This window comes from Aspergillus lucknowensis (assembly GCF_044049455.1).
Source record: "Aspergillus lucknowensis strain CBS 449.75 chromosome Unknown BJX67scaffold_35, whole genome shotgun sequence".
In the NCBI taxonomy this organism is placed as follows: Eukaryota; Fungi; Ascomycota; class Eurotiomycetes; order Eurotiales; family Aspergillaceae; genus Aspergillus; species Aspergillus lucknowensis.
In genome coordinates, this window is record NW_027263579.1 from 4,833 (window position 1) to 28,911 (window position 24,079).

At 48.6% G+C, this 24,079-nt stretch overlaps 9 protein-coding genes across 9 annotated transcripts in view; 2 read left to right on the top strand and 7 right to left on the bottom strand.

The window, feature by feature from the left end:
- BJX67DRAFT_359507 (uncharacterized protein) overlaps positions 1-2,245 on the top strand; it is a 2,381-nt gene extending 136 nt beyond the window's left edge. Inside the window, exons 2-5 of the mRNA XM_071029691.1 lie at positions 1-305; positions 402-1,046; positions 1,097-1,189; positions 1,236-2,245. Coding sequence (XP_070883949.1) covers positions 107-305; positions 402-1,046; positions 1,097-1,189; positions 1,236-1,573 — 1,275 coding nt within the window. The 5' untranslated portion in view covers positions 1-106 and the 3' untranslated portion in view covers positions 1,574-2,245. The remainder of the gene's footprint in view (positions 306-401; positions 1,047-1,096; positions 1,190-1,235) is intronic.
- An 859-nt stretch (positions 2,246-3,104) lies between these two features.
- BJX67DRAFT_389567 (uncharacterized protein) lies at positions 3,105-5,402 on the bottom strand (the record flags this gene model as incomplete). Its single annotated transcript, XM_071034525.1, has 2 exons — positions 4,270-5,402; positions 3,105-4,217 (listed from the first exon to the last, which is right to left on the bottom strand). The coding sequence occupies exons 1-2, from the start codon at positions 4,723-4,725 to the stop codon at positions 3,105-3,107; spliced, it is 1,569 nt and encodes a 522-aa protein (XP_070883950.1). The 5' UTR covers positions 4,726-5,402.
- Positions 5,403-5,943: 541 nt separating this feature from the next.
- Positions 5,944-9,303, bottom strand: BJX67DRAFT_359530 (uncharacterized protein). Its single transcript, XM_071029692.1, has 5 exons — positions 8,439-9,303; positions 8,105-8,378; positions 7,730-8,052; positions 7,285-7,661; positions 5,944-7,210 (listed from the first exon to the last, which is right to left on the bottom strand). The coding sequence occupies exons 1-5, from the start codon at positions 9,029-9,031 to the stop codon at positions 6,174-6,176; spliced, it is 2,604 nt and encodes an 867-aa protein (XP_070883951.1). The 5' UTR covers positions 9,032-9,303; the 3' UTR covers positions 5,944-6,173.
- Positions 9,304-11,235: 1,932 nt separating this feature from the next.
- Positions 11,236-13,435, bottom strand: BJX67DRAFT_359532 (uncharacterized protein). Its single transcript, XM_071029693.1, has 6 exons — positions 12,954-13,435; positions 12,846-12,885; positions 12,715-12,782; positions 12,279-12,652; positions 12,157-12,221; positions 11,236-12,079 (listed from the first exon to the last, which is right to left on the bottom strand). The coding sequence occupies exons 1-6, from the start codon at positions 13,104-13,106 to the stop codon at positions 11,775-11,777; spliced, it is 1,005 nt and encodes a 334-aa protein (XP_070883952.1). The 5' UTR covers positions 13,107-13,435; the 3' UTR covers positions 11,236-11,774.
- Positions 13,436-14,106: 671 nt separating this feature from the next.
- Positions 14,107-16,178, bottom strand: BJX67DRAFT_359539 (GIY-YIG nuclease family protein). The gene is made up of 2 exons (XM_071029694.1): positions 15,303-16,178; positions 14,107-15,234 (listed from the first exon to the last, which is right to left on the bottom strand). Exons 1-2 carry the CDS (start codon positions 15,954-15,956, stop codon positions 14,173-14,175), a joined length of 1,716 nt encoding a protein of 571 aa, XP_070883953.1. The 5' UTR covers positions 15,957-16,178; the 3' UTR covers positions 14,107-14,172.
- An 892-nt stretch (positions 16,179-17,070) lies between these two features.
- Positions 17,071-17,940, bottom strand: BJX67DRAFT_190534 (uncharacterized protein). The gene has a single exon (XM_071025325.1). The coding sequence runs from the start codon at positions 17,660-17,662 to the stop codon at positions 17,210-17,212; it is 453 nt and encodes a 150-aa protein (XP_070883954.1). The 5' UTR covers positions 17,663-17,940; the 3' UTR covers positions 17,071-17,209.
- BJX67DRAFT_383197 (uncharacterized protein) lies at positions 17,799-18,703 on the bottom strand (the record flags this gene model as incomplete). The annotated part of the gene is made up of 2 exons (XM_071033402.1): positions 17,799-18,065; positions 18,278-18,703. 2 exons carry the CDS (start codon positions 18,701-18,703, stop codon positions 17,799-17,801), a joined length of 693 nt encoding a protein of 230 aa, XP_070883955.1.
- Positions 18,704-19,139: 436 nt separating this feature from the next.
- On the bottom strand, positions 19,140-21,497 carry BJX67DRAFT_383198 (ankyrin repeat-containing domain protein; the record flags this gene model as incomplete). The annotated part of the gene is made up of 1 exon (XM_071033403.1): positions 19,140-21,497. One exon carries the CDS (start codon positions 21,495-21,497, stop codon positions 19,140-19,142), a length of 2,358 nt encoding a protein of 785 aa, XP_070883956.1.
- A 644-nt stretch (positions 21,498-22,141) lies between these two features.
- Positions 22,142-24,047, top strand: BJX67DRAFT_190576 (putative FAD-dependent oxygenase). Its single transcript, XM_071025326.1, has 2 exons — positions 22,142-22,538; positions 22,591-24,047. Exons 1-2 carry the CDS (start codon positions 22,278-22,280, stop codon positions 23,833-23,835), a joined length of 1,506 nt encoding a protein of 501 aa, XP_070883957.1. The 5' UTR covers positions 22,142-22,277; the 3' UTR covers positions 23,836-24,047.
- The last annotated feature ends 32 nt before the right edge of the window (positions 24,048-24,079 follow it).

Consider the following 24,079-nt stretch of genomic DNA (forward strand, 5'->3'; position numbering starts at 1 on the left):
TGTGGATTCATTTTGTGGATTCATTTTGTGGATTCATCGCACTTTTGGCGGAAAGCGGGGCATTGGAGGCTGACTAATCGACCACTGGCTGTTGGGAGATACTGGCATGAGCCCATGCCTTCATGTTTCTCACAAGAATCATTTTGCCTCTCCTCCGGCTTCCTTCAACATTATGGATCTTCCGTCTGCTTTGGATGTTCTCCGTCATGCGTCTGAGGAGGAAATTGCGTCCCACCAGAAACAACTTGCTTCCACCCTACAGTCTTTAGCAAAACGTCTTGGGGAATTCAAGCAATCCAGCAAAGGCAAGGTTTGATGCTTTTCAATCATGTTCCCATCAGCCCGATGTCGCATCGCCTAAACCACGAACCTTGATACTAATCATGTTGCCTCTCATACAGATCCTGGAAAAAATGTTCTACCAACATTTGCGTCAACTCAACATTATACACGGTCCAACAACAGGGCCAAGCGTAAATACAAAAGTTTAAGGCAAAGGTTTCTGGAGGTTACTACCACGCTACAGAAGCTAAAAGGGATGACTCTTTCGGAGATTACGTCTCGAGCTGAATCCTCCCAGGCAAAAACACCCATTGAACGACAAGTGCTTTGGGCTTGTCGCTGCTGCTCGCTGGCGATGAGTTATACAGACGGCCAAAGAAAAGAATCTCCATACACCCGGGTAGACCATCTAATAAACTGTGCCATGGTCGGTCAAAGTGCCAAAGAGAAGGGAGGGCTCGCGAAGTATGCGCAACGTGAGGACCGTCAACCACTCGTTATAGGGATCAAGATCATGGTAGCCAAGGGCGTACTCGAACGGAAGCTCCAATATTATAGTCTGCCGGTTTACAGCGATGCTATGGTCTTGGTAATAGGCGTACTGAACCGTTACCTCAGGTCGACGAAGTATGGGGACATTGCGATTGAAATGGACCATCTGCTTGAGAAATATTTTCTGAAGCCAGAACCAAGTGCCCAAAATATTTTCGAGGCACTAAGTGAAATAGATTCATGGTCGGCAACACTTATGAGTGAGTATACAGGTAGGTAATCATCCAATTATGGAAGACCCCGCGCTCATGGGCTTTCACAGCAGCGAGACAGTATGAGAACAGCTGTGCTGAGAGTTTGGATACCAGCGAAACCCTCGACACTTCTAAACCTTCTGGCCGAAGCAAGTATTTAAGTGAGTATCTTTGCGCAATGGCAGACTCCGGACTAATGATTTCAAGCGCCACCTTACACCGAAGACTGGAACGAAGCGGACATTTCTGGTCTTACCAACGGTGAACTTGTCGGCAGTCATAATGCTGGCTATGGACAAACCCAACCTCGTGTTGCACTGGCGCCAGGACTTGAAGACGGGAGTACAAATCACGAAAGCAACTTGTTATCGCAGTGGGATGCTCCCTGGGTGCCGCCAACTCAGTCTTTCTACAAAGATACCGAAAAACTATCATACCAGCCAAGCCAGCCAACGCGGTCTCCCAATGCTTTCCTGACTCCCTCGATTGACATGCAGCTTCTTGATTTTCAGGCGACAGCATTTTCCCAGTATCAGTTTTCATAGTGTACAGGGCCAACAGCTACCGTTGGATAACGTCCGAAATGACTAAAGCACCGAGTTTTCCACCACTGCCAACACTAAGCTGCCTCTCGCCAAACACGTTATAGTAAGATCGCATATCAACAACCTCTCCCCCAACTCTCACTTCGCCGGATATAAAACACGGTATGATAGTCATGAAGGGATAACCGACATCAGAGTCACCGAAGAACACGACAAACGAAGTTTTGAAGTGGGATGATTTGTCTGGACGGTATTGGCGCTTCAGGTCATTGTCCTATTATGTGTTATTTCCCGTCCAACGCGATATTCAAGCGTCTACAAACCTCGGAATACAAAGATTCAACTTCGTAAATCAGTCTCATTGCGAGCTGACTCAAAGTTATAATCGTTGCATGATTGGTATCTGGTGGAGCACTTAAGGTATCATAGTGCTTAACGTTCTCGGTGGTCTTCTCATATAGGTCTAAAAGATTTTGAGGGATGGGTTTGGCTTCAATAAAGCCACGGTTACCCCGACCAGTCATTTGGCTTTGGCAACTTTTCCTAAAACGAGTATTCCTCAGCATGCCAGTTAAGGCCCATATAAGGTTTATATCTTACTCTTAATCAACCCGAAGGCCACGGGAACTTTTGTTTTTGGGATCCCTGGAAGGTGTTCCGTAGGAGAGAGGAAGCGGGGTTAATGCCCGATGATTTTCTCATCCAGGTCGTTATCGACTCCTACCCCACTTACGGCTGACCACAGCGACCAGGCGACACTCGTCAGGCGTCACATGATGACGGCGATATTCCGAAGTGCACGTCACTGAGCCCCGCTTCGCTTGTGATGCCTTCCGTGCCTCGTCGCAGTGGAGCAGCTTCAATTAGACTGGTTGATGATGTTTATTCTAATATTGTAATAGTAAAAAAAGCCCCCTACCATAGGCTTCTACATGGTTTCAATGTAGAGACATTATTAAAGTGTCTATAACGCAAGCAGTTTCTAATCAATACTAGATCACCACCCACCGCTCGATGAGGCCACAGCGGGGTAAGCAATGTGCTTATAAAAAGAGCAAGTTCCTGGAGTAGAGACAACCAGTCCTCCTCATTCGTTGGCAAAAGAACAGATAAATTTCCTCCTTTCCCAACCTTACTTTTCAACCTCCTCAGTCTTGACGTTCTTCGCAAATATCCTCACGATCTTCTTCACAATCTTCAAAACGTGTTTCATGGAAAATCCTGCCCCGACTAGATTTACATGAAATTTAAGGCAAGGAAATCACCTTATATAGATACAATTACTAATATTTATCTAGTTTACAATGAGCGATAAACTCCAACATGACAGCACAAAAGGAAAGGAGAAGGAGATAATTGGGGTCACAGGGACTCCAAAGGGGCTCCAACAACTCCACTCGTCAGGGAGGAGTGCGCAAGATAAGAGGGAAGCAAACAAGAATGAGAGAGCACTGCGCTTGTTAGGCGAAGAATTTGAAAGATTCAAGACTGAGGAGGATTCAAGTAAAGGTTCAAAAGCATGACGTTACCCTCAGCCTTCAAATTCCCGTTGGAGTTGTTGGTCATATGCTCTCTTGTCCGCCTCCTTACGGCCATAGATGGCTGCAAGATTCCGTGCCCAATACCAAGGCATAAATTCAAGAGAGTGATCGGTCTCTTCGGGGTCGTTGTCCTCTGGGCGATTTGCAATAAAGCATGGTTTGATCTGATTCCGAAATATATTGAACAGCCCGCTGGGAGTTGTCAGGGCTAGGCTATACCAAAAAGTTCCCATGTTCCAAGCTGTACCCATGATACTCGATAGCCTTAACTCGCCTTTGTCAAAAGAGTAGCAACATTCCTCCTCTTCATTAAGGATAGTCATGAACTCCAGTCTTTGCTTGTTATACTCCTCTGGCACAATTCGATCCACAGCCAGTGTTGTCAACCAATAAGGGGGTTGGATCAATTCAATTGGCAAGGAGCATGCATACTCAAGGTCAACAAGTGATGTTATATGCCAGTTTTCATCAACAAATATATTGCTGGGGTGTAGATCTGTAAGTGAGAAGATAAAGGGACCACGCCGAAGACGCCGCTGGAAAAATAGAGGGAGCACTGTTCGCATTGTCGCCAGACATGAGGCTTGGTAGAGGAAATCTGGCATGTCATTGATGGCGTTTGGCTGACATCGTAGGCGGCTATCATGAAATGATAATATGTCCGCAACATATGATTCGACGGTTGAATAAGTCCAGTTTTGTGGTATATCAACTGGTATGTTCTCATTTTCTAATTCCTGAATCTGGAGGGATAAAGGGCGATTGTTGAGCAGGAGAAAGCCATTATTGTCGATGATAAAGGAGCCAATCTTGGAAAGTGGTACTCTTGATAGGCTCAGGTATATCTTGCAGAGATCGCGGAAAAAATTCGCCCGGAGTTGGGTATTATGAGATTGGAAGTTCCAGGTTGATGACAACATCCTCCCTTGTGATTCTTCGATATACTCTATCAATAAATAAGAGATTTCTATGTCGTCCTTTCCAGGGCTGTACCAGCGACGGATGTATCTTGAACGAACCGGGTAATCAAGAAGGCGGAGGATGGTACGGTGGAAGCATTCGATCCAACGAGACATGAGAGGAAGATGCTCTATCCGAGTAAACTAGAAATATTATCAGCCGCTAATCTTGTACTAATATTAGAGGGTTTTATACAGTCTCGCCCGTACCCATACCAAACCCATAGAGACGCGGAATCGGTATGTCAGGGCAGTTTTCTTCAAGCCAGGCATACGTTCCTGCCTCGCATCGAACTTTCTCATCGCTATTCCCAGGATTAGAGAACTCCCCAATCCGATATGGTAAAGGAAAGCGAATAAGAACACGATTCCCAGGCTGTGATGTCGGGTTTAATCCGGAAACAGTAACTGGGATGCATACATTGCAACTTCCACTGAGCCAGTCTCCAGAATCTGCCACCCGGCAAGCATTGACAGGGAGATTTAAGTGGTAAGCAACAATAGCTTGAATCCAGTCACGATGGCTTTCCAGCAAGCCAAAAAATTCGGCCTTTTGCTCAGGATATTTTAGCTGATGTAAAATATTGGCTTCCTTATCCTTTGCAACAGAGTAGGTGATATTCCCATTAAGGAGTTGTCGTGTTTGAGGCATGACGAGGATTGGGCGTCCAAGTTTCGAGGTCTCGTAAGGCCAGGCGCTCAGGAAAGATTTCCAGGAAGGAAGAAAAAGTTCTCCCCCTGGATGCTCTGGATCATGTGATCTAATGTTCAAGCAAAGATCAACCTGAAGTTGAAGGAGCTGCTGCCTATGCAGGATCTCAATAAGACTTCTCCCTGGAATCTCACATCAAAGGCCGGGGAAGCCGAAAAGTACGCAGAGCCACTCAACTGTGGCGGATGGACGTTGCGGCGTCAAAATAAACACGGAAGCCAGGAGACCCGACTTCCGACGGGAGGAAGCAAGAAAGGCCACGTCAGCCGTCTTGGCATTCAGGATAGTTGGGTGAATTTTAGAGGTCTTCAGGGCGTTCAGGTGAAGGACTGAAGGAAAAGCGGCACGGGCGCTAAACCTGTCGAGTCAAAAAAAGTGGGTGAACACGGATACAACGGCAGGGATTCGCTGGTGGTCACCCACCCAACCTTCCAACCCGCCGGCGTGTGGTTAAGTACGGCTGAGCGGACACGAAGCCCTGTTCTTCACACCCTGTGGCCGGATGTAATAGTTTCATATTGACGAATGCACTTTGGAAAAGCACTGATCCGGAATACCAGAAACACAGCGAACACCGCAAATGTCTAAATGCGAGAACCCATCTATGGTCTACGCGAAGCCTCGTCGATCTCCGTCCCAACCGGTTTCAGGATACTGTGGAAAAGGCCAAAGCAGAGAAATTTTTCAAAAGTGAGCTCAGGAAGGAGAATCCAGAAATGAATCTCACACTAAAGCTAGAGCTGCAAGCGGTGAGAGAGGCTATCGACAAGATTGACCAGATCAATCTCCGCCTGCTGGATAGAAACATTGGGAACGACATAGATCTAGGTCGAGGTCAGATCCACTGGGAGCGCTTTATTGAAATATGGAAGTCGATTGATTTCCCCTCAAAACACCCTCAGCTTGCTCAGTTTGACGGAGAACAGAGACAAGGATTTGTTGTTTTTCTTGATCCAGGTTACCATGAGCCGCCTTTTATCTTGAGCGTGCTGCGCCTGGTCTGCGCCTCCATCCAATGGATTTTAATAGGTCGATATGCAGACCCAAGGACTTGTGAATCAAGGCGGAGACTCAAGGCAGAATCGTGGCGGCTATGAGGCAAAGGAACCAGGGGACTTGAGCTAATAAGGACCAATAAAAAGAGAGTTCGCAAGACCATTCTTGTCCTCGTCTCACTTCATTTCCCATTTTCATTCCACATTCCCACTTCCAATCCTTGATGATGGAAGCGCCTACTCCCGCAGCTTATTGGTTATATATATTTAACACTGGAGCTTGTATGCGATAGCCAGAAATGGCATGGGAATCAGTTATTATTTAAGGGGGATTTCATTTCCACGGCCACACTTGGACGAACCAGTTAACCTCTCCATGCCTATCTAATATACTCAAAGATCATGAGGGCAGTCCCCAAGGTATCTGACATTCAAGCGATGCTTGTCTACGGTGTGCCTTCGCCAATACATATCGTTGCCGACCGACTCGTTGCAGTAGTTACAGTGACGATCATCGAGATGCACAGCTCGGAAGTGTCGTAACAGACCCTTGTGGCGGGAGTACTGCTTGAGACGCCGATTGTCAAATCCAGCGGGATTCCCATAGCATTGGAAGCACGCTCGGGGCTTGGCTGCAGTTTGGATGTCTCTGCCAGCCTCCTGCAATGCAATTTCATGCCGTGAGGGCGACGGGGTAAGAAGGTGCGGTTGGGCTGACGCTGTAAGTTCTTCTCTGGGGGCGGTATGCATTCGGGTTTCTTTGACCAGAACAGTCCGCTTGGGCCGTCGACCCCGTCGTGGGCCACCTTCCAGAACATCGCAATAGAGCCGTACTGCTTCAGTAGCCTCATTTCGCCGCTGCCACTCGGCTTCTACTGACAAGGAGGTGGGCCAAGTCATGAGTTTCCCCAGCAGGTGAATCTGCTGTGGAAGGAGTTGCTCTTCGGTTTGGAGGTGCTCCTTAGCCTCTTCATCCAGAATTGCCGTGCCCGCCAGTTGCCTCTCAATATCAAGAACCGCCTGCTCCTCGTCGAATTCCTCTCGCACACGTTGGCGGAGCGCATACAGGAGTCGATTCCGCGTATTCGTGACGTCCCGTTTCAGCTTGTCAAGCTTATCGAGCTTCCGGCTAGTCCTTTTCTGACTGCGCTGAAGCTTTTTGGCGAACGCATCCCGCTTCCGAATGGCTTTCTGCAGGTCTGGATCGTGCTCCACCGTGGCCTTTTGTGCATCAGTGAGCTCTCGGGGTCGACGTCGGTCAATCCATCGTCCCATCCGCGTGACCGCCCTCATCATGGCCGAATCTGGCTCGAGTCCTCTCATCAACGCCTGCATATCGGTGCCGATGCGCCGAGGGAGGTAATGCTTCAGGAACGTTCGGATGTCCGCGTGCTTCATGATCAAGTTTTGCTTGGCGTCGCTAACAAGACCTAGCAACCCCAACCGCGCTGACTCAGTATTATATGCCGGAAGGAGGGATAACATGACAGGTTCCACAACTTACCGCTTTCATTGAGAATAGTGCCGCCACCGTATCGAAACCGATGCGTGAACAACGACCACTTAAAGCCGGTGATCTCGCCAAAGATCTTGAGCTGACGGGATAGCGTACTTTGGGGGATGGGCTGGTCGCGATGGATCTGAATCTTGCCGCGGACGCTCTTGACCTTGCAGAATACATAGTGGTGAGCCTTGTCCCGTTTCAATGGGACCTCCATCTGCTGGCGGCCACCTGCCAGGCACAGGCGTCGGAGGTCCTCCATGGACTTTATTCCCGGAGCCTGAAACGCATCATCATGAAAGAGAATCCCGAGAAGGAATGTATGAGGGCTCAGCATCAACGACGGATCATAGATAATTTCGGGGAGGGGGAAGGTGTTTCTGATGGGCCAGTCAGCAACGGGATTTCTAAATGGCAGAGGTTTGGAAGGAAGCAGGAAGCTACATACGCTTGCGTCACGCCCATGTATTTCTTGGCAAATTTATACTTGATCTCCAGAAGGATTCGGGGCGGTCCGCCATGAGGATCCCGTTGGATCGAACACTGTAGATGCTGGTACTGAAGACAACGCATTGCATTGATCCGATTCACCGTAAAGCATGCCATTAGAGGATAGAGACATTGTTGCATGCGCTGAAGACCAAGATCGAACCGTTTCTCCATGGTGCGCAGGGTTGTCTCCTGCAGCGGTACCACATCTTCAATAAATATCGGGGTCTTTTCTTTTTCATCCGTGTCTAAACCATGCTTCCTTGCAATCTTGCGAATACTCTGGGGCACAAGCAGGTTAGCAACTAGAAGAGGGCCTGGGGTTGCTCCCGACCTTTCTCATTTTCCTTCCAAGCTTATCGTCCATTGGCTTCCCAGTAATCTTTTCATAGTGACGGAGGAATGATTTCCAATCGGTATCCAAAGACTTGAATTTCTTGATGCCCTTTAGCTTCCGGTCATTCTTTCCCCGCTGCAACCGCAGGCACCAGCGGAGGAACAGAGTCAACTCCTTTTTCCCTGCATCGCGAAGAGCCGAAGCAGGGTCTGCCCACACGGAGTCTGGTCGCTCCCGGTATCGCTTACTCTTATTCCTCTTTCGGCAATACCTGATCGTTTATTAGCTCGTTCCGAAAGCCTCGCCGCGACCGTAGGGGTTTTAGGCTTACCGTTCCCATCTGTCGTCCATCCGCGTAATGTTTCTTCTGGTGGTGTCCGCGTAACCATCATCATCACTGTCTGATGATAGCTCTTCATCCGAGTCAATGTCAGGGTCCGTGTCAGAGCCACTGTCGGAGCCACTGTCGGAGCCACTGCCACTGCAGTCATCCTCACTGGAGCTGGTGTCCGAATCGTCGTTTCGTCTTGCGGTGCCTGGCAGAGCAGAAGGTTTTCGAGATTTCTCCTGAGAACATCGTCGCTTAGGACGTCGAGAACGGCTGGCGTCCACATCCACGCCATCGTCGCCGGAGCTGCAGTCTGAGTCCGTCTCCATGCGGCTGGGAGAGGGAGACCATCTTTCACTGTTGTGAGATTTTCTGCCCGAGGACCTTTGCCTACAGCGGTTCCGACGGTGTCGACCTTTGCCTCTACGGCGAGTGGGCGGAGGCACATCGGAGTCGGTGATATCTGTGGCGTCCGTCTGCAAATCCACACTGACGGCTTCGTCCGAGTCTAGGCGGAAAGACGCACTGCTAGCGGTTTCGTCGTCGTCGTCGCTGCTACGGCCAGCGTAGGGGCGGGGACGGGGACGGCGAGCCATGAGTCAGGAAAAAGGAACCGACCGACGGTCTGGCAAGAGGAGGAAACAAGCGAGAGTACAATCAGGACGAGGGGCCTGTCAACGATGGGGAACGGATGGGAAGGGGACATGGCTGAGGGACGAGACCAAGGGAACAAAACAGACGGGAAGGGACTCGTCATTTATGAAAAAAAGGCGACCGCTGGGAGTGTGCTTCATTCTGGGGGGGAGCCATTTTCGGCTCCCTTCCTCAGAGTCTGGCCTCGAAAGGCGACAATGAGTCTCGCTGCGGTTTCGTCCAACAGACAGCTTCAGGAGCTGGGGAACTCCTCGTGGTAGCGCCGTGCCTGTCACGTGCCAGGAACCTGGTGCGTGGCCGAGTTGGAGTCGTTATGCGCACGGCGACTGAGTCAGCGGATGGGCCAGGGCGGCCGTTTTGGGCGTCGTTTGCCGCCGAAAAAGGCAGCGCCAGCCCAAATCGAAATCCTTAAATAGTAGTATTAACTTAGGTTTTATAAATTATTTATATAATACTTATCTATAAATTATAGGTAGCTAGTTCTTGATCCTTCTTGATATAGTAATTCTTTATAATATATCTAGGTTTATTATATTTAAAATATTTACTTATAAATTTTTTCTTTCTTTTATTATTTTAGTTATTTAAAAAATGTTTTTTATTAATAATAGTATTTATTTATATTTTAATATCTCTATTCTTGTCTTATTATTATTTCTAATAGTTAAATAGTATTTTCTATTATTATTTCTTAAGCTATTATTTAGTATATTAAGTCTTAACTTTAGATACTTGATTAATAAGTTTATTCAAGCTCTCAGGCTTATTGTCAATTAATATAAATATATCCTTAATTCTTATTTTTAATCCTTTATAATAGGTAGACTTGAGTATATTATCTTTCTATATTAAGTTAGATATAATCTAGTAAAACTTTATAGTATATTCTCTATAAATTATCTTTTTTTAGTATAATAAGTAGATCTAATTCTTAGTAACTTTTATAATATTTTAATCTTTAAATACTTGCTTAAGCTATTCCTTAAAAACTTTATACTTGTTAAAGATTATATTAGTTATAGGTTTTCTCTAGTATTATAGTTTTTCCTAATAATTATATATATAGGGTTTAAACTAGTTAAATACAGGTTCTTTAAGGTAAGAGGTAGTAAATATAATCTTATTAGACTTAGGTATATTTCCTAGGTTATTAATATAAAAATACATGTCTATTATAGTTAGGTAACTTCTTAGGGTTACTTGCTTACCTTTAAATAGTTTAGGTTTGTTTATCTTAATATTCTTAAATAACTATAATATATTAACTTGGTTTAACAAGGAGTTGACTATATTACCTAACTATATAATCTTCTTAGAGTTAATTAGTTCTTAAGTAGTAATAGATTTCCTAGAAGTAGTAGCTACTAGGTTTCTAGAAATACTACTATCTCTAGCTATATTAATAGTAAATACTTCTTTTTACTTAATTAAGGGTTTATTATTGTTAGATTAGAGTCTACTAATTAATCTATAGAAGAATACTTAAGGATATTTTTAATAGGATAAAAAGAATATAAGATATTTAGGGTTAAATAAAATATAGAAAGAAGCAGATAACTAAAATAATTAGTAAATAATAGGTATATTATTAATCTAATTAATAATAGATAATAAACAAAACTTATAAGTATAGGTAATAATAGTCCTTATATATCCTAGCCTATTATATCCTTCTTATATTTATATTATACCATGACTTTAATATAATTATACCTTTAATATATTCCTTTATATTTATAGTATGCTTGTAGTCCTATTTTGTTCTAGCATCATATCATCTAATATAACTAGATTGGCTCATTGTTATTCCTTAGCGTCATGGCGCAGAGCTGCAGCACAGCAAGATCCATTGGCTGTCAATGTCCAATTCTCTGACAGGTAAGTACCTAAAGTTCTACTATTAGGATGCATTCAAACAACTAATTTTATATTGTAGGCCTTAGTCTATTCTCCTTCTCTACTCCCTTTCCTGCCTCCTGGCTTCCTAGTAAGTATATTATATTAGTAAGACTAAGAACTACTAGTACTAACAGGAAAGCTATTATATATTTAGTATATTAAGTATACATAAGATAAGACTACAAAAGAGTCTAGACAAGTTATTAGTTTATTAATTTGTAAGTACTACCTAGGGTCTACAGTATGTGCTTGTTATGCCTGCTTAAACAAAATTTGCTGGCTACTGCCCCTATCCTGCCTACCTGACGTCAAGCGCCTCCGGGGGCTTGACAGTGGCATTTCAGCCGTCAAGGAGACACGGGCCTTTGAACACCGTCTGGAGAATGCCTTCGGACGGCGGGACGAGATTGATCCCTCCAACTTGGCGCTGCGAGATGTGAACCACACCCTTCTCCTGGTGCTCAATTAGCTAAGGGAGGCCAAATGCAAGTCTCCGGTTAGCAAAACCGAGTATGAAGATTGGGATGACTTTTGGGAGTGAGTAGGTGGCGTTTCTGTGCGGCCCTCTGGCTGGTCATCTGCGCCGTGCCCTCCAGCGTTCAGATTAGTCTTTCCCGAGAGAAGAATCTTTCATTGTCGACAGAACTCCTTCATATGAGCATCGCGGACGGAGGAATCCTTCCACGAGGTGCAAGCCTCAAATATTGGTTCCCTCAAGACATACCTTCCTCTAGTCTCTAGTGGAATCTTTATGCTAGATAGAAAACATAACTAAGGTGCGTACTTTTATGTATTGTGACCTATCTGGGCCGCCTCAGGTTGCGCTTCGACGGTGGTCGTATAATTGTTGCCATGAGAATAATAATTACCGGACAGCGGAGTCCAGCCACCCGGGTCTCCATCACTATTCTCGGGATGCCGAAAAGGCCCGTGTGAGTGTTCCGCTGGTATCGACCTTGCCTCTGGGGAAGGTGCAGAACGAACTCCCCAGAACACGCGCCTTAACAATTTGTAGATGATCGGGAGATTTGCACACATAATACCACCCAGCATTTCATAGGTTGAAAGAAGTGCAAATGGAACTCCGTCATCTGGAAAGTCACATGAGCATGATTTCCCCATAGAGAATTAATTCATGGTTGAAGGCACCGAAGAAGAGTACACTCACAAGTGATATCAGGTGATTTCTGGATAAAGGCATATGTCAGTCGAGCGGCGCTGATGCCGCATGTCCTATATCATTGCCATTTAGCTGAGATTGGCTTGTCCAGGGAAAGTAGTTAGACGAACAAAATTCCAATCGAGAATAGAATACTTAGGGCGACCTTGTTCTTCCTCGTTATGTGGAGTCGAATAATTACCGGAAGCGGGAGTACAAACACCACAAGATCGGTGACTAGGTTTGATGTTGTTATATAGTATATCATGGCGGTTACGTTGAGGCAGTTTCCGGCGAGGCGGGGGTTCCAAAAAGACTGTAACGGCCGGCAGATGAAGAAGATAGAAATCTCGATTGTGATGAGCCACAAAACGACGAAGGTGGCCACTGCCACAACGATCTTCCGGAACGTTTCAGTTATGAAGATCCGATAGTACAGCGCAAGGATGCTTAGTTTGATGCTGGCGAGTGCAGTATTGTACAAGTGACCGGTAATAAATTCGGCCTGTTTTCTCACCCCACCAACTTATCAGTGTATATTGAAGATGCAAGTTGGACTCTTCTCACCAGTAACACGCGTTGTAAATCAGCATATTCCACGGTCGAAATATGCCTCCCCAATCCATGAGGGATCTCTGCGTAGAGCAACACTCAGTCAGCAAGCGTGATAAGTATACTAGTCGAGGGATCGGCCGCACCGAGACCGAGTAACACTGCACAGTCAGCAACCGCAACGACCTACCACCACTCGAATAGTCAGCCCTCATCTAGAGAATCATTTTGAAGGGGACGGAGACGAAACAAACCGTGGCAAAGACAATGAGATAGTCATCCAGGTAGAGCTTGTCATTTGCAGGCCAGAAAAGCTTCACAAATATTCGTGTGCCCGTCGAGAGCAGTATCAAGGATATGGCCACGGCAAGGCCCGCAATCGCATCACCTACTCGAGACTGGTTCATCTCGTTTTGAAGCCACCTCACCACCACAAGAGGTGAGTGATAAGCAGAGGTTCCAGGTTTTGGATGCCAAACATAATGACTGGATGGCAACGAAAACCCTATTTATCGGACAGGGATGCGAAGAACCCCGGCCTTGGCCTTCGTGGGGAATATTGATGAACTTTTTCTATCTTCCACGATGATGGCATTCTGGACGAAGTACCAAAAAGTGGTGATGATCATAGTCGTAGGTCTCACAGCTGGCCTTGAGTGCCACGGGGAGTACGTGACTAACGGGTGGCCAAGGATCGAGTCCATGACGCCACGATTACAGGTAGGCCAGTGCAAACCCTCGAGTCTAGGACAGATCGAGGTACACACTCTTGGATCCTGTCGGATTGCCGAGACCTAATTGGGTATAGCGTCGGACCGGAATTACTATTATACGCGAGTTGTCCTGAAGGGCCCTCGCACTACACAGAGCTTTAGGATATACACAATTCTACAATATTCAACCTGATGTCAAAATTTTGAGCTACGCCATGGAACAACCCTTATTCCGACAATTAAGAGTCTCAAGACACTCAAGATATGTTGTTTAAGGTTAATTTTGAACTATAAGCTGAAATGCTTGAGAAACCCCTTTGACTTGTTAACCCGCGGGTTTTCGGTTGACCCATGGCCTTTGAAGATGAACTGGTGGGTTTTGGGTTGGGTTATGGGGATTAGAAACCTGCCCATGGGTTTCTAAAAAACCTACTAACCCAACCCATAAAACCTATAAAACCCATGTATATAGATCACTGCCTAATTAGGTAGTAATCTATAGGTATAAATAAATTACTATATTAAATATAGTAATTTATTTCTTGGCATGGCTTGGCAACCTATTAGATTATCTATAATCTAATGGGTTACCCATGTATAACCCAAAACCTATTGGATTATTAAAATCAGCAACCCAACCCATTTCTTGGCGGGTTTCACGGGTTGGGTTTAACAAGTCTACTAGGGACAGGGCTTTAAACAATACTTATTTTATTATAAAAACCTTAAGATATGCTGTGGTCCTGGCGAATTGTCAGGGCTAACGGACGGACTTTCGACGTGTTGAGGAGCGTTTTGGCTTGGGTTTACGTGTAGGCATAGGCGTAGATGTGCTTGTGGGCGCAAGTGATGGCGTACTGAGTTGCACAATATTATCCATATGCCGCTTATGGAGTACCCATCTGATCCCACCATTCTCAAGTTCAACCGGCTCGTATGGACGTCCTCGCATCCAATTCACCCACTTCCGTACAACGGATATAGCGAAGCTCACGTCGACTTCAAACCATTCAACGTGCCTCCCCCCACACTTCTCACATCTGGGTTCCTCCCTTCGATATCTCGCCAGCTCAGCGTGGACGAGTTGCTCAACTCGCAAACGGTGAGGTACAGGTTCCAGATCTGCTTGTTCACACGGAAAGTACTTCTCTGTCTTTCTCCCGCATTGCTTCGACCATTCGTTCATCCGCTTCTCGACGTCCTTGGCGTGTCCGATCTTCACGTGTCCAAAGCCCCCAGGGTACCAAAAGACGTATATGAAGCCTGTCTGTGTGCTATCCATAGACGCCAGCGGACGAGTGAGGTATTTTCGTAGCTCCGTTTGGATGGGTTCCTTGGAGAGTGCTGCTTTATGTCGTTGGAAGACTTGTGGAGGGACAAGTCTCCCAGATGGCGATAGTTTATTAACTTGAGCTTCGCCTGTTTCGGGGTATTGAGAATCCACTAAATGAGCCATCGGATCATCACTGCCAGATAGCTTCCCTAGCCATCTCGTAAGTACTAGTAGCGATCCGGGTTGGTATTTTGATGACGGCCCTCCGAGCAATTGAGGGAACTGCCTTCGAGCAACCGCCTGATGCACATGGCATAGGACCAAGCCCAGGCACTCGTTTATTCTTTCCCTAACGGTGTCAACTGGGCAAAAGTGGAGGTTGGCGAGTCGGCTACGAATTGTAGTAATGTCGGTTTTTCGAATTTTGTTCCTGCATCGCCTATCGCGACTCTTAGCTGTTGCGATACATGACAGGCTGTCCTGAATAAGAAGATCAAAAGCCGAAACCGGGAGAAGCTTAACAAGTGGGCCTTGAATGCCCCCTTCACCCTGTGTTCATTCGCAGGATGCGCGTTATTGATCAAGTCTCCAAGAGTTGATGAATGTAAATAACCAACCTGCGCAGGTTCCTGCTCACCCCTAATCTCTGGCTGGGGCATCGCTCCTCTTATATAGTCTGACTTGACACCAATGTCGCTTTTAATTCGCGATTCTGCTCCTGTCGTTCGATATATTCTATTATCTGCGAATTGAAAATCCACGCCGAAGCTGAAGGATCGTTGTCGCGTGGTTCTCGGGTCGCTTGAGGTTGGTGGTTCATGTCGGTCTCTGAAGGTCTGGTTGTATGTTTCAAGAAGATTTAGTTTTTCGATGTGGCCCTTCTCCTCCTTCATCACTGTCGTTGTTGATCGGGTTAAACGGTTCGACTCCGGCCGAAGACATGTGATACTCATAGATTTTCGTGCGGAGACATCTGTTGAGGCGTCTAGTTCTTCCTTGAGCGACCAATCTACAGGCTCAGTATCCTCAACCCTGATGGATGGAACCGGCAGCGTGGGCAGTTCTTTTAGGTTATCTCCTTCAGTACCCGGAGTTGGAAGCCAGTCAGATTTAGTATTGTTACTGGAAACTGATTCGTTAAGGCTGAATATCGAACTCGCCTGGGATTCGAGCGACGAGCGTAGGGAATCCGACTCCGGGAGGCTGTCGGCATCATTCTCTGGAAGCAGAGTTCCCTGCTTGGGAGTCCGAGGATATTCTCCTTCTGCCATAGTACGATAGCAAAGGAGTCGCCTGCGTGATGGTGACTCTCAAGACTCTTTGCGGCGGAGGCGACCGATCTGGGTGCTTATAACCCACGACCTGTAAGGCAGATTTCCAACATTCCAGTGGCAAAGCAGCCTACATTCCACGGAGAGCGGACTCTGACGTAGTTTAGATCGCCGCAGTGGTCAGATGGCATGGCTTTAATACTAGTCGTTCAACCCTTGCTCACACCATTCTGCGAGGAGATGCTCCGATGTTGCAGTCGCCGAGCTGAGGCTGTCCGCGCGAATAACCCCATTGCCAAGATAAGTGGCCCTGTTGATAAATTATAATTTGCCGATATTTTTTCTGGCCTCTGCCATGATAATGATGCCTCCCATCTACAACGGTCAGACGTTTCCGTACGCGCCGTGGAAAAAGCAAAGATGCAACTGGTTTCTCTGTGGGCGCAGCGGAGCAGGGATTGTGCTTGCTGCTTGGAACTGGAGAACTCTGGTCCTATCGTTTTGCACCGGTTGGACCTCAAATGGACTGGTTGGTCATGCGATGGCCTCCCATGATCAGTATCCAATATATTTTTTAATTGTTTTTACCACAGCCACCAACAAGGGTCTTGGTCCGAGGACCAAGTCTTGAAGCATCCCATCCTCACCTGCTACCATACCAGGGTATTCAAAGAGGACTTTACTTCCCATTGACATAATAGTCGAAGCCAGGGTCGAGGGCTGAGAGACATGCGCCGCGACAATCTCTCCTGCTGCTTGTATAACGTCAAAATATGGTATATAGACCTGTTTATACTCATCTTTAACGGATTGGGATTGTTCGACTTCGATCTCCGGAGCCTGCGCTCGGACGGCCCGCGCACTCGCCAGATCCCCATCGGCCCCTTTGGCCTCGATATCCAGAAAACGCCGCAAGAGGCGCGCACTCTGTGCGCTGAGTGGGTCGGCATTGAGCCCGTCGAGTTCCTCCACATGTTCCTGGGCCTGCTCGAGTATAGCGCGGTCTCCTAGCGACTGGGATGCGAGGAAATTCTCAACCCGCGGGGCGAATATCGATCAAGGTCAGCAAGCAGCAGTGTCATAGCAGCCATCAGGGCCGTGAAATCGATAGTGCGACAGGTGAAGGCAACTCGATTCCAGCGGCGCAGCATGATAAAAAGAGACAGGATTTTGCGCGAGGCTTTGACGCAGGTAATCTGGGAGTACTCATATTGACGCTCGTTCGAGTGCCGCGTGAGGTATGGGAGGTGCAGCTAGTTAAGGAGGTTATAATGGCAGAGCTGTGCCGACAGACGCCTCATGTCCCAGAATAGTGCGTCTTTCTGTTTCTCGCTGGTAAGATTTGGGGTTACCCACCATCGGCTGGCCAGTGTTCGTGTCAGGCGATGGAGCTGGTGATTGGGATCTTGTGTTAGGGCGCAGTCGGACAATACAGCGGTTATGTTTCGCTCCAGGATTCGCGACATGATGACACAGTGCTGGCGCTCCAGGCGGCCAGCATCGGTATCCTGAGTCAACATGGCCTCAGTGCCCATACCCCGATCCAATGTGCCCTCAGGCATACCATGTAGGAGGCACATCTGGCGATCATAAAAGACGAGGCGAAACCACATCAAGTGAGGATAGGCCTTGGTATCCGGATGGAGGTCCTGATCCTGCAATCGGGCACCAGACCGGTGAAAGCCCATGGACTGGACGGCAGCCATACCGCGACAGATAGAGCACAATGGTCACGTAGAGCACGTACCCTGTCCACATACGCTGTAGGGGTACGGGCATGCAGAGGATGGAAACGACCAGCCCGACGGAGAAGTTTAGGCCGAAGGCAATGACGACGGCGATCTACACGAGTTCGTCGCTGCGCTGGCCGCGCGGGTGGCCGTAGTGGCGAAAGAAGGGCCGCACGAGGTGGATGGGGCCTTCGATGATCTGCAGCTCTTGGCCGTTTTCGAGGTAGAAGCTGGCTTTGGGGAAATCTTCTAATGACGCTTGTTCTTGAGATCCTTCTTGGGGTTCGTCTGCGAGCGGCTCGGGGGTGAAGCGCTGGCGTGGGACGGCGAAGCAGGCCGCGGTGAGTTTCAGGATCAAGGGCACAAGCCAGAGGACCATCTACGCGGATTCCCAGACCGTGGCTACTACGATGGATACTATGACTGCGGTGATTTCCGAGGTAACAATTGCCAGGATTGTTCGTGGCGTGACCGCACCAACGTCGCCATTGATCACGACGGAGTTTTCCGCATCGGCGTCGCTCGTGGCGGTCATGTTGACGGAGAGATGACAGACGGGCGTTCTCTGCCTCGTCTCGCTGAGCTTCCTACCACCACTGAATTCATAGGCTGCTCTTCATCCTCATGCTGTCCCTGCAACGCCCGCGTCCTCATGGGCATGCCGTTCAGCACCCGCGGCCAGATCCCATTGCGCACATGTCCCATCCCGCGATTGACCCCATTTTCATACAACCGATACTGCAGCGCCGAGTCTGGGAAAAAGCAAGTGCCCAGCATAAGCCCGAGACGGGGCCCGCGCATCAGCCCATTCCGAAAGAGGGCGTCGATGGTGCGCAGCGCGGCAGTCTGGAGCGGTCCTCCCATGGGCATCAGCAGGGCGGATTTCCACGCATTACCGACCGTAAAGTTGTTGTATGACCGCTGCGGCCAGACGACGCGGTCAAAGCATTGGCTGGTCGGGACTTCGGTCCCGATGTAGCCGACCAGGGTGCTGACGGCGCTGAGGGCATTGGTCATGTGTGTTGTTGTCCGTGTCGGGCATTTTGAGCCTCAACCTTGGAAAAGGAGCCCGTGTTGCAGAGTTATGTGGTCGTATTTAAGCTAAGCAACAACTACTAGTAGTCATTAGTACGAGTAGGTGCTTACAGACTGTACCGTAACTATACACACGGTACATTCTCCCGCTCTGCCTCGGGCACGCGGCTCAGCTTTTTTTTGCTCCTTGACGTCTTGAAATGTACAGCCAGCAAAATCTAGCAGAGCAGAGCTGAACTGAACGGGTCCAGATCAGGCCATGCAATACCGAGTTGGGTTGAACAAGTCTAATCAACATGCCTTGACCTCTCAAGGAGTAGACGCCTCTCAAGGAGTAAAACTGCTCTGAGACATTCGCTTTAGGGTGATATGGTTCATGTTTCCAAGAACATCTTGAGTTGAAACACATATTGGTAAATCAGATCGAGCCATTGTGCTCCCATGGGCGGTCTTCAAAGCGGAATGTAAGCCGTTCATGCAAAGCATCGATCTCGTCGATCGAGATCGAGAGTCCAGCAGCCTTCCTAAGGATCAAATCTACTACCACACTCCAACCATTGTCTTCAGCAATCTGTACCGCGGTCTTGCCCTGTCTGTTTTTTATATTCACATCAGCGCCACCAAGTAGTAAGCACGTGACTGTTTGAGTATAGCCAAATAACGCTGAATAATGCAAAGGTGTCATCCCTGCTTCATCGACTCTATTCGGGTCTACCCCCAGGTCAAGTAACATTTGCACGACGATTTCCAGGCTCTCATAGTTTCTGTTGGAAAATAGCTCATGCAGTATGGTCCGCTGTTGGAGAATTTCACTAGTACCGGCGCCATATTCAAAAAGTTCTTTTATAGTAGCACACATTAGGGCGATTAATTCTTCTGTTGGTGCCCACGCACAGCTGACAAACGAACCTTCACCAAACAGACATGCCCATAGTGGGTGATTCTTAAGGTTGTTCGAGTGAGGAGTGGCGCCGTATTCCAGGAGCATGCGAACTGCCTCTGGGTTTTGATTTTCAGCAGCGTAGAATAGAGCTGTTCGGCCGTTGCTATCTCTCGCGTTGACAGGGATGCCCTGCGCTAACAGAACCTTTATAACATCTTGATGATCATGAACCATTGCTGATATATGGAGTAGGGTCTTTCCATTTTCGTTAGCTTGAGAGAGATCAATATCACCATCTGCGAGAATAGCTTTCACTATACTCTCATTCAAGCTATGCCCCAGCTTAAATAGATGTGTAATGGGGTCAACGGCGTCAACATAATCGCCATTTTCGTCGCGGATTGAGTTAAGAACAAGTTGTAGGAATTCTTGGTTCGTGCTATCCCGCCCACGAATCGCGGACTCCCAGAGAGAAACAACCATTGGGTTACCGTTACCCAATGGTAGGGTGTATCCATGATCCAAGACCAGACGGAAAACCTCCATTCCACCAAGAGCAGCGAAATGAAGGGAAGTCCACCTGGGTCTAAATGTAGAGTCGGTGCTTGACCATGGATGCAAACGATTCGCGGTGCGGTATAAATCCGCACCTTTTACCAACAGCCACTGCGCGGCCGCTAAATGACCTCTTCCCAAGGCTAGATGAAGGGGCGTTGGTAGGCTGCTTCCAGGGTCTAAAATCGCGCCACTCGAAACAAGAAATTCCATTACCTCCAGTTGGCCCTCATAAGCAGCATGGTGGAGCGGTGGCCATGTATTAACTCCAACCCCTTCAGATTTGTTGACATCTGCTCCTAGTCGTACAGCTTCTTTTGCCAGAACTTTATCCCCCTTTTGTGCTGCTGTACAAAGTAGGCGATCCGTGTTTTTGATGGTACCAGTATTGAGGGTATATCCGTGTGCAAGTATGAAATGAACAATATCAAGGTGCTGGTATGCAATTGCCAGGCTAAGTGGTGTTACCTGAGCGTTATCTTTGCATTCTGGGTCACCGCCATACTCAAGCAAGAGACGCACCATCTCGAACCTTTCGTGAGGCTCGCGGCTCCCCATAGCAGCATGGAGAGCTGTGCATCCTTGCCAATCCCTAGCATTGGCAGATGCCCCTCGGGATAGGAGTGTTTGCACTGCCCAAAGCCAGTCTGCCTGAACAGCCTTCTTCAAAGGCGTGCCGTTTGCCTCAGGATGATACATGTCAACATCAGCACCACGATCTAGTAGTAGCAACATGATTGACTCGACTTTGGTAGAAACTGCAAGCTGCAGGAGAGGAACGTGCGAGGCCGGCAAATTAGGGTCACTTTTGTTCAGAAGCTCCCGGACAACCATCTCATTCCCTTTTAGCACTGACTGTTTCAAAGCTTCAACCCTATCCCCGAGGGTAGCCCCATGCCGAAGGAGTAGGCACACGATATCGAGATTTCCGCCTTCAGCGGCCATTTCCAAAGCTGATTGCTCCGTCGAATATGAAAATATGGTTTTCTCTGACTCGCGGCTGTATTCAGCCCCTTTGGCAAAGAGGTAAGCAACGACAGAAACATGGCCCTTCTGCACAGCAAGCCTCAATGCTTCATGTCCTGCGGAGTTCGAAAGCTCAAGCTTGAACTCATTAACCAATTTCTGTATTGTAGCCAGGTGGCCTACTTGGGCTGACTTGTGGAGTAGTTCCCTTTTTGCAGCATCTGAGTCAGTTGTAGTTTTCCAGAGTTTTGAGTTTAGAAGCCCGTGTAATCTCTTGCATGTCCGAACCAGGTTGCTAACATGGCGAGGGTACAGGTAGTACTTGCACATGTAGAGGAGGATATCTTCCGGGAGATCAACGAAGGAGAACATGGTGCGGGGAATTGAAGCGTTGTTCACTGAGAGAGGCAGTCGCCAGGGATGTTGGATGTGGTGGATGTAGTGGATGTGGTTTGTTCAATCAGGCTCGTATTTGCTGGTCCACAGGTCCAGAAGTGACTGCCTGGTTAACCCGAAAAGGTTAGCAAGCGTGGCTTCAGGTTTCTTTCTTGTCCTCATCTTCAAATCCCAGCTTGCTTCCCAGCCAAGATGAGTGCCAAAAAGGCCCATTTCCCCGGTTGAGAAAGTTCCTGGCCTGGGGGTGAGCAGTGGGCAAGAGAAACATTTGGAGATTGTACACTGGTTACAGCTTCTTCTCGGGAGTTTCGAAATAACCATGTTGAACGCTCCATTTCCAGTTTCCTCAGAATCGAGATTTGCCTCGCCACAAGTCCATTTTGCTCAGAATGCAATTGATGGCTGCAAGTGCTTGCAACCCCAGCATGACGAGCTCCATTCCTCTCATTGGTTGACAGCCAATCCCCTGCTTCAGGACCCTCCGAGAAGAGACAGTTTCATGCGGTGTCCAAATAACACGGGCCAGACATTTGTCCGATTGACAATCACTCATTTAACTCATTTCACTCATTTCGCTCATTGCTCTTGCGAACCAGTCCTATTAATAGCATCGTATGGAATTTCTCCGAAGAACGGCACACGAAATTACCCGGAAGGCCAGTGCGGACGGATTTTGACCCCTGCGTTCTTGAGCCGACGTTCTTTTCCTTCTCGACGTGTGTTTGGCTTTGCTTTTGGCTTGTGATCTTCTGCCCCATGTTTCGTCTCAGACTCGAAGCCCTCGTGGCAGTCGCTGCGCTAATCAGCGCGTCCTGCGCAGACGTGCTGACCCGCGGCCTTTGTTCTCGCGATGACCCTGACGTGCAGGCGCTGGGGAGCGCGTTGTCGCCGACAGCCGAGATCTATTTCCCCGGATCGGACGAGTTCGAGGCGGCCACGACGCGGTGGTCTGTACTCGAGACTCCGACGGTGAATGTCGTCGTCGTTCCGGGGACGGAGAATGATGTTGTTGCCACGGTGAGTCAGTCTGAAATCTCTCAGGGTAATGCTTTGGGTGCTGATTGTGCAGGTGAAATACGCAAACAAGAAGAGACTGCCCTTCCTCGTGTACAATGGCGTGCATGGCGCAATCACGACGCTGGGCAGGATGGACTCCGGCGTCGGCATCTCGCTGGGCAAGCTGAGCAGCGTGAAAATCGCCGGCGACGGGAACACGGCTACGATTGGGGGCGGGACATTCTCGAAGACGGTCACAGACACGCTGTGGGCGGCTGGGAAGCAGACGGTCACTGGCACATGCGAGTGCGTCAGCTATCTTGGGCCAGCCCTGGGCGGAGGCCACGGTTGGCTTCAGGGACACCACGGTCTCGTCGCCGACCAGCTGGTCTCTGCGCGGATTGTCCTTGCCGATGGCACGCTGAAGACGATTGACGCCAACTCAGATCTGTGGTGGGCGATCGGAGGCGCAGGACACAACTTTGGCATCGTCACGTCCGTCACCACCAAGATCTTCGACATCGAGCACCGCGACTGGGCCATTGAGACGCTCATCTTCAGCGGCGACAAGCTCGAGGCCGTCTACCAGGCTGCGAACGACCTCCTCGCGGATGGGACCCAATCGGCCGATCTCATCAACTGGTCATACTGGCTCAACATCCCAGACTTTGACCCGGACCACCCAGTCATCATGTTCTACATTATCCAGCAGGGTGTCACGGCCGTTGATCCCACGTACACCAGCCCCTTCCACGCAATTGGCCCACTCTCTATCCAACCCCAAGCAGGTACCTACACTGATCTTGCGGGATGGACTGGTATCGCGAACACCTCACCGCCGTGCCAGAACGCAGGACTCGTGAATCCGCGCTTCCCAATCTACCTGTACGAGTACAACGTTGCCGCGCTGCGGACGGCCTACGATACTTATGCAGAGGCCATCGGAGGATCATCCGTGTTCAATGCCTCCCTCTTCATGTTTGAGGGGTACCCCACGGAGGGTGTTCGGGCGCAGGGCCTGGAATCGAGCGCGTTTGCTTTCCGAGACAGGCGACTGCTCGCAGCTCCATTGATCACTTATTCACCTTTGGATGCAGAGCGCGACGCAGAGGCGGCACGCGTGGGCAATCAGCTGCGCCAGATCCTCCACGACGCCAGCGGGCTGCAGGAGTTTGGGGTGTATGTGAACTACGCATATGGGGACGAGACACCCGAGCAGTGGTACGGGAGTGAGGAGTGGCGACAAGACCGGCTGCAGGGACTGAAGGCGAAGTACGACCCATCAGGCAAATTTAGCTTCTTTGGACCCGTGGCATAACAGACATGGGCCGGGGGATTGCGCGTTCTCGAACGACTCGGACAGGGGTCCTGGCGATTGAAGCGTTGCATTCAGTGGAGGAAGTCGTAATTGTGGCGCTCGAAGAACCGTCAAATAGATTGACTTTAATGGTGATCCGTCTTGTCCTTTGTCGCGCAATCTCATGCAGTCCACAGCCTGCAAAACGACCTCTGATCGTCTCGTCTCTGGCAGTCCAATCAGTCTTGCCAAGTGGGGGCACGAG

Coding starts and splice junctions, on each gene's coding strand:
- BJX67DRAFT_359530 (XM_071029692.1), bottom strand. CDS start 9,031: ATGGCTCGCCGTCCCCGTCCCCGCCCCTACGCTGGCCGTAGCAGCGAC. Junction 7,662..7,729: donor TACATGGGCGTGACGCAAGC/GTATGTAGCTTC, acceptor CTGGCCCATCAG/AAACACCTTCCCCCTCCCCG. Junction 7,211..7,284: donor CACTATTCTCAATGAAAGCG/GTAAGTTGTGGA, acceptor TGGGGTTGCTAG/GTCTTGTTAGCGACGCCAAG.
- BJX67DRAFT_359532 (XM_071029693.1), bottom strand. CDS start 13,106: ATGAACCAGTCTCGAGTAGGTGATGCGATTGCGGGCCTTGCCGTGGCC. Junction 12,653..12,714: donor ATTTACAACGCGTGTTACTG/GTGAGAAGAGTC, acceptor GTGAGAAAACAG/GCCGAATTTATTACCGGTCA. Junction 12,080..12,156: donor GAAATCACCTGATATCACTT/GTGAGTGTACTC, acceptor GTGACTTTCCAG/ATGACGGAGTTCCATTTGCA.
- BJX67DRAFT_359539 (XM_071029694.1), bottom strand. CDS start 15,956: ATGGCAGAAGGAGAATATCCTCGGACTCCCAAGCAGGGAACTCTGCTT. Junction 15,235..15,302: donor GTGAGCAGGAACCTGCGCAG/GTTGGTTATTTA, acceptor GAATGAACACAG/GGTGAAGGGGGCATTCAAGG.
- BJX67DRAFT_190534 (XM_071025325.1), bottom strand. CDS start 17,662: ATGGCTGCCGTCCAGTCCATGGGCTTTCACCGGTCTGGTGCCCGATTG.
- BJX67DRAFT_190576 (XM_071025326.1), top strand. CDS start 22,278: ATGTTTCGTCTCAGACTCGAAGCCCTCGTGGCAGTCGCTGCGCTAATC. Junction 22,539..22,590: donor AGAATGATGTTGTTGCCACG/GTGAGTCAGTCT, acceptor CTGATTGTGCAG/GTGAAATACGCAAACAAGAA.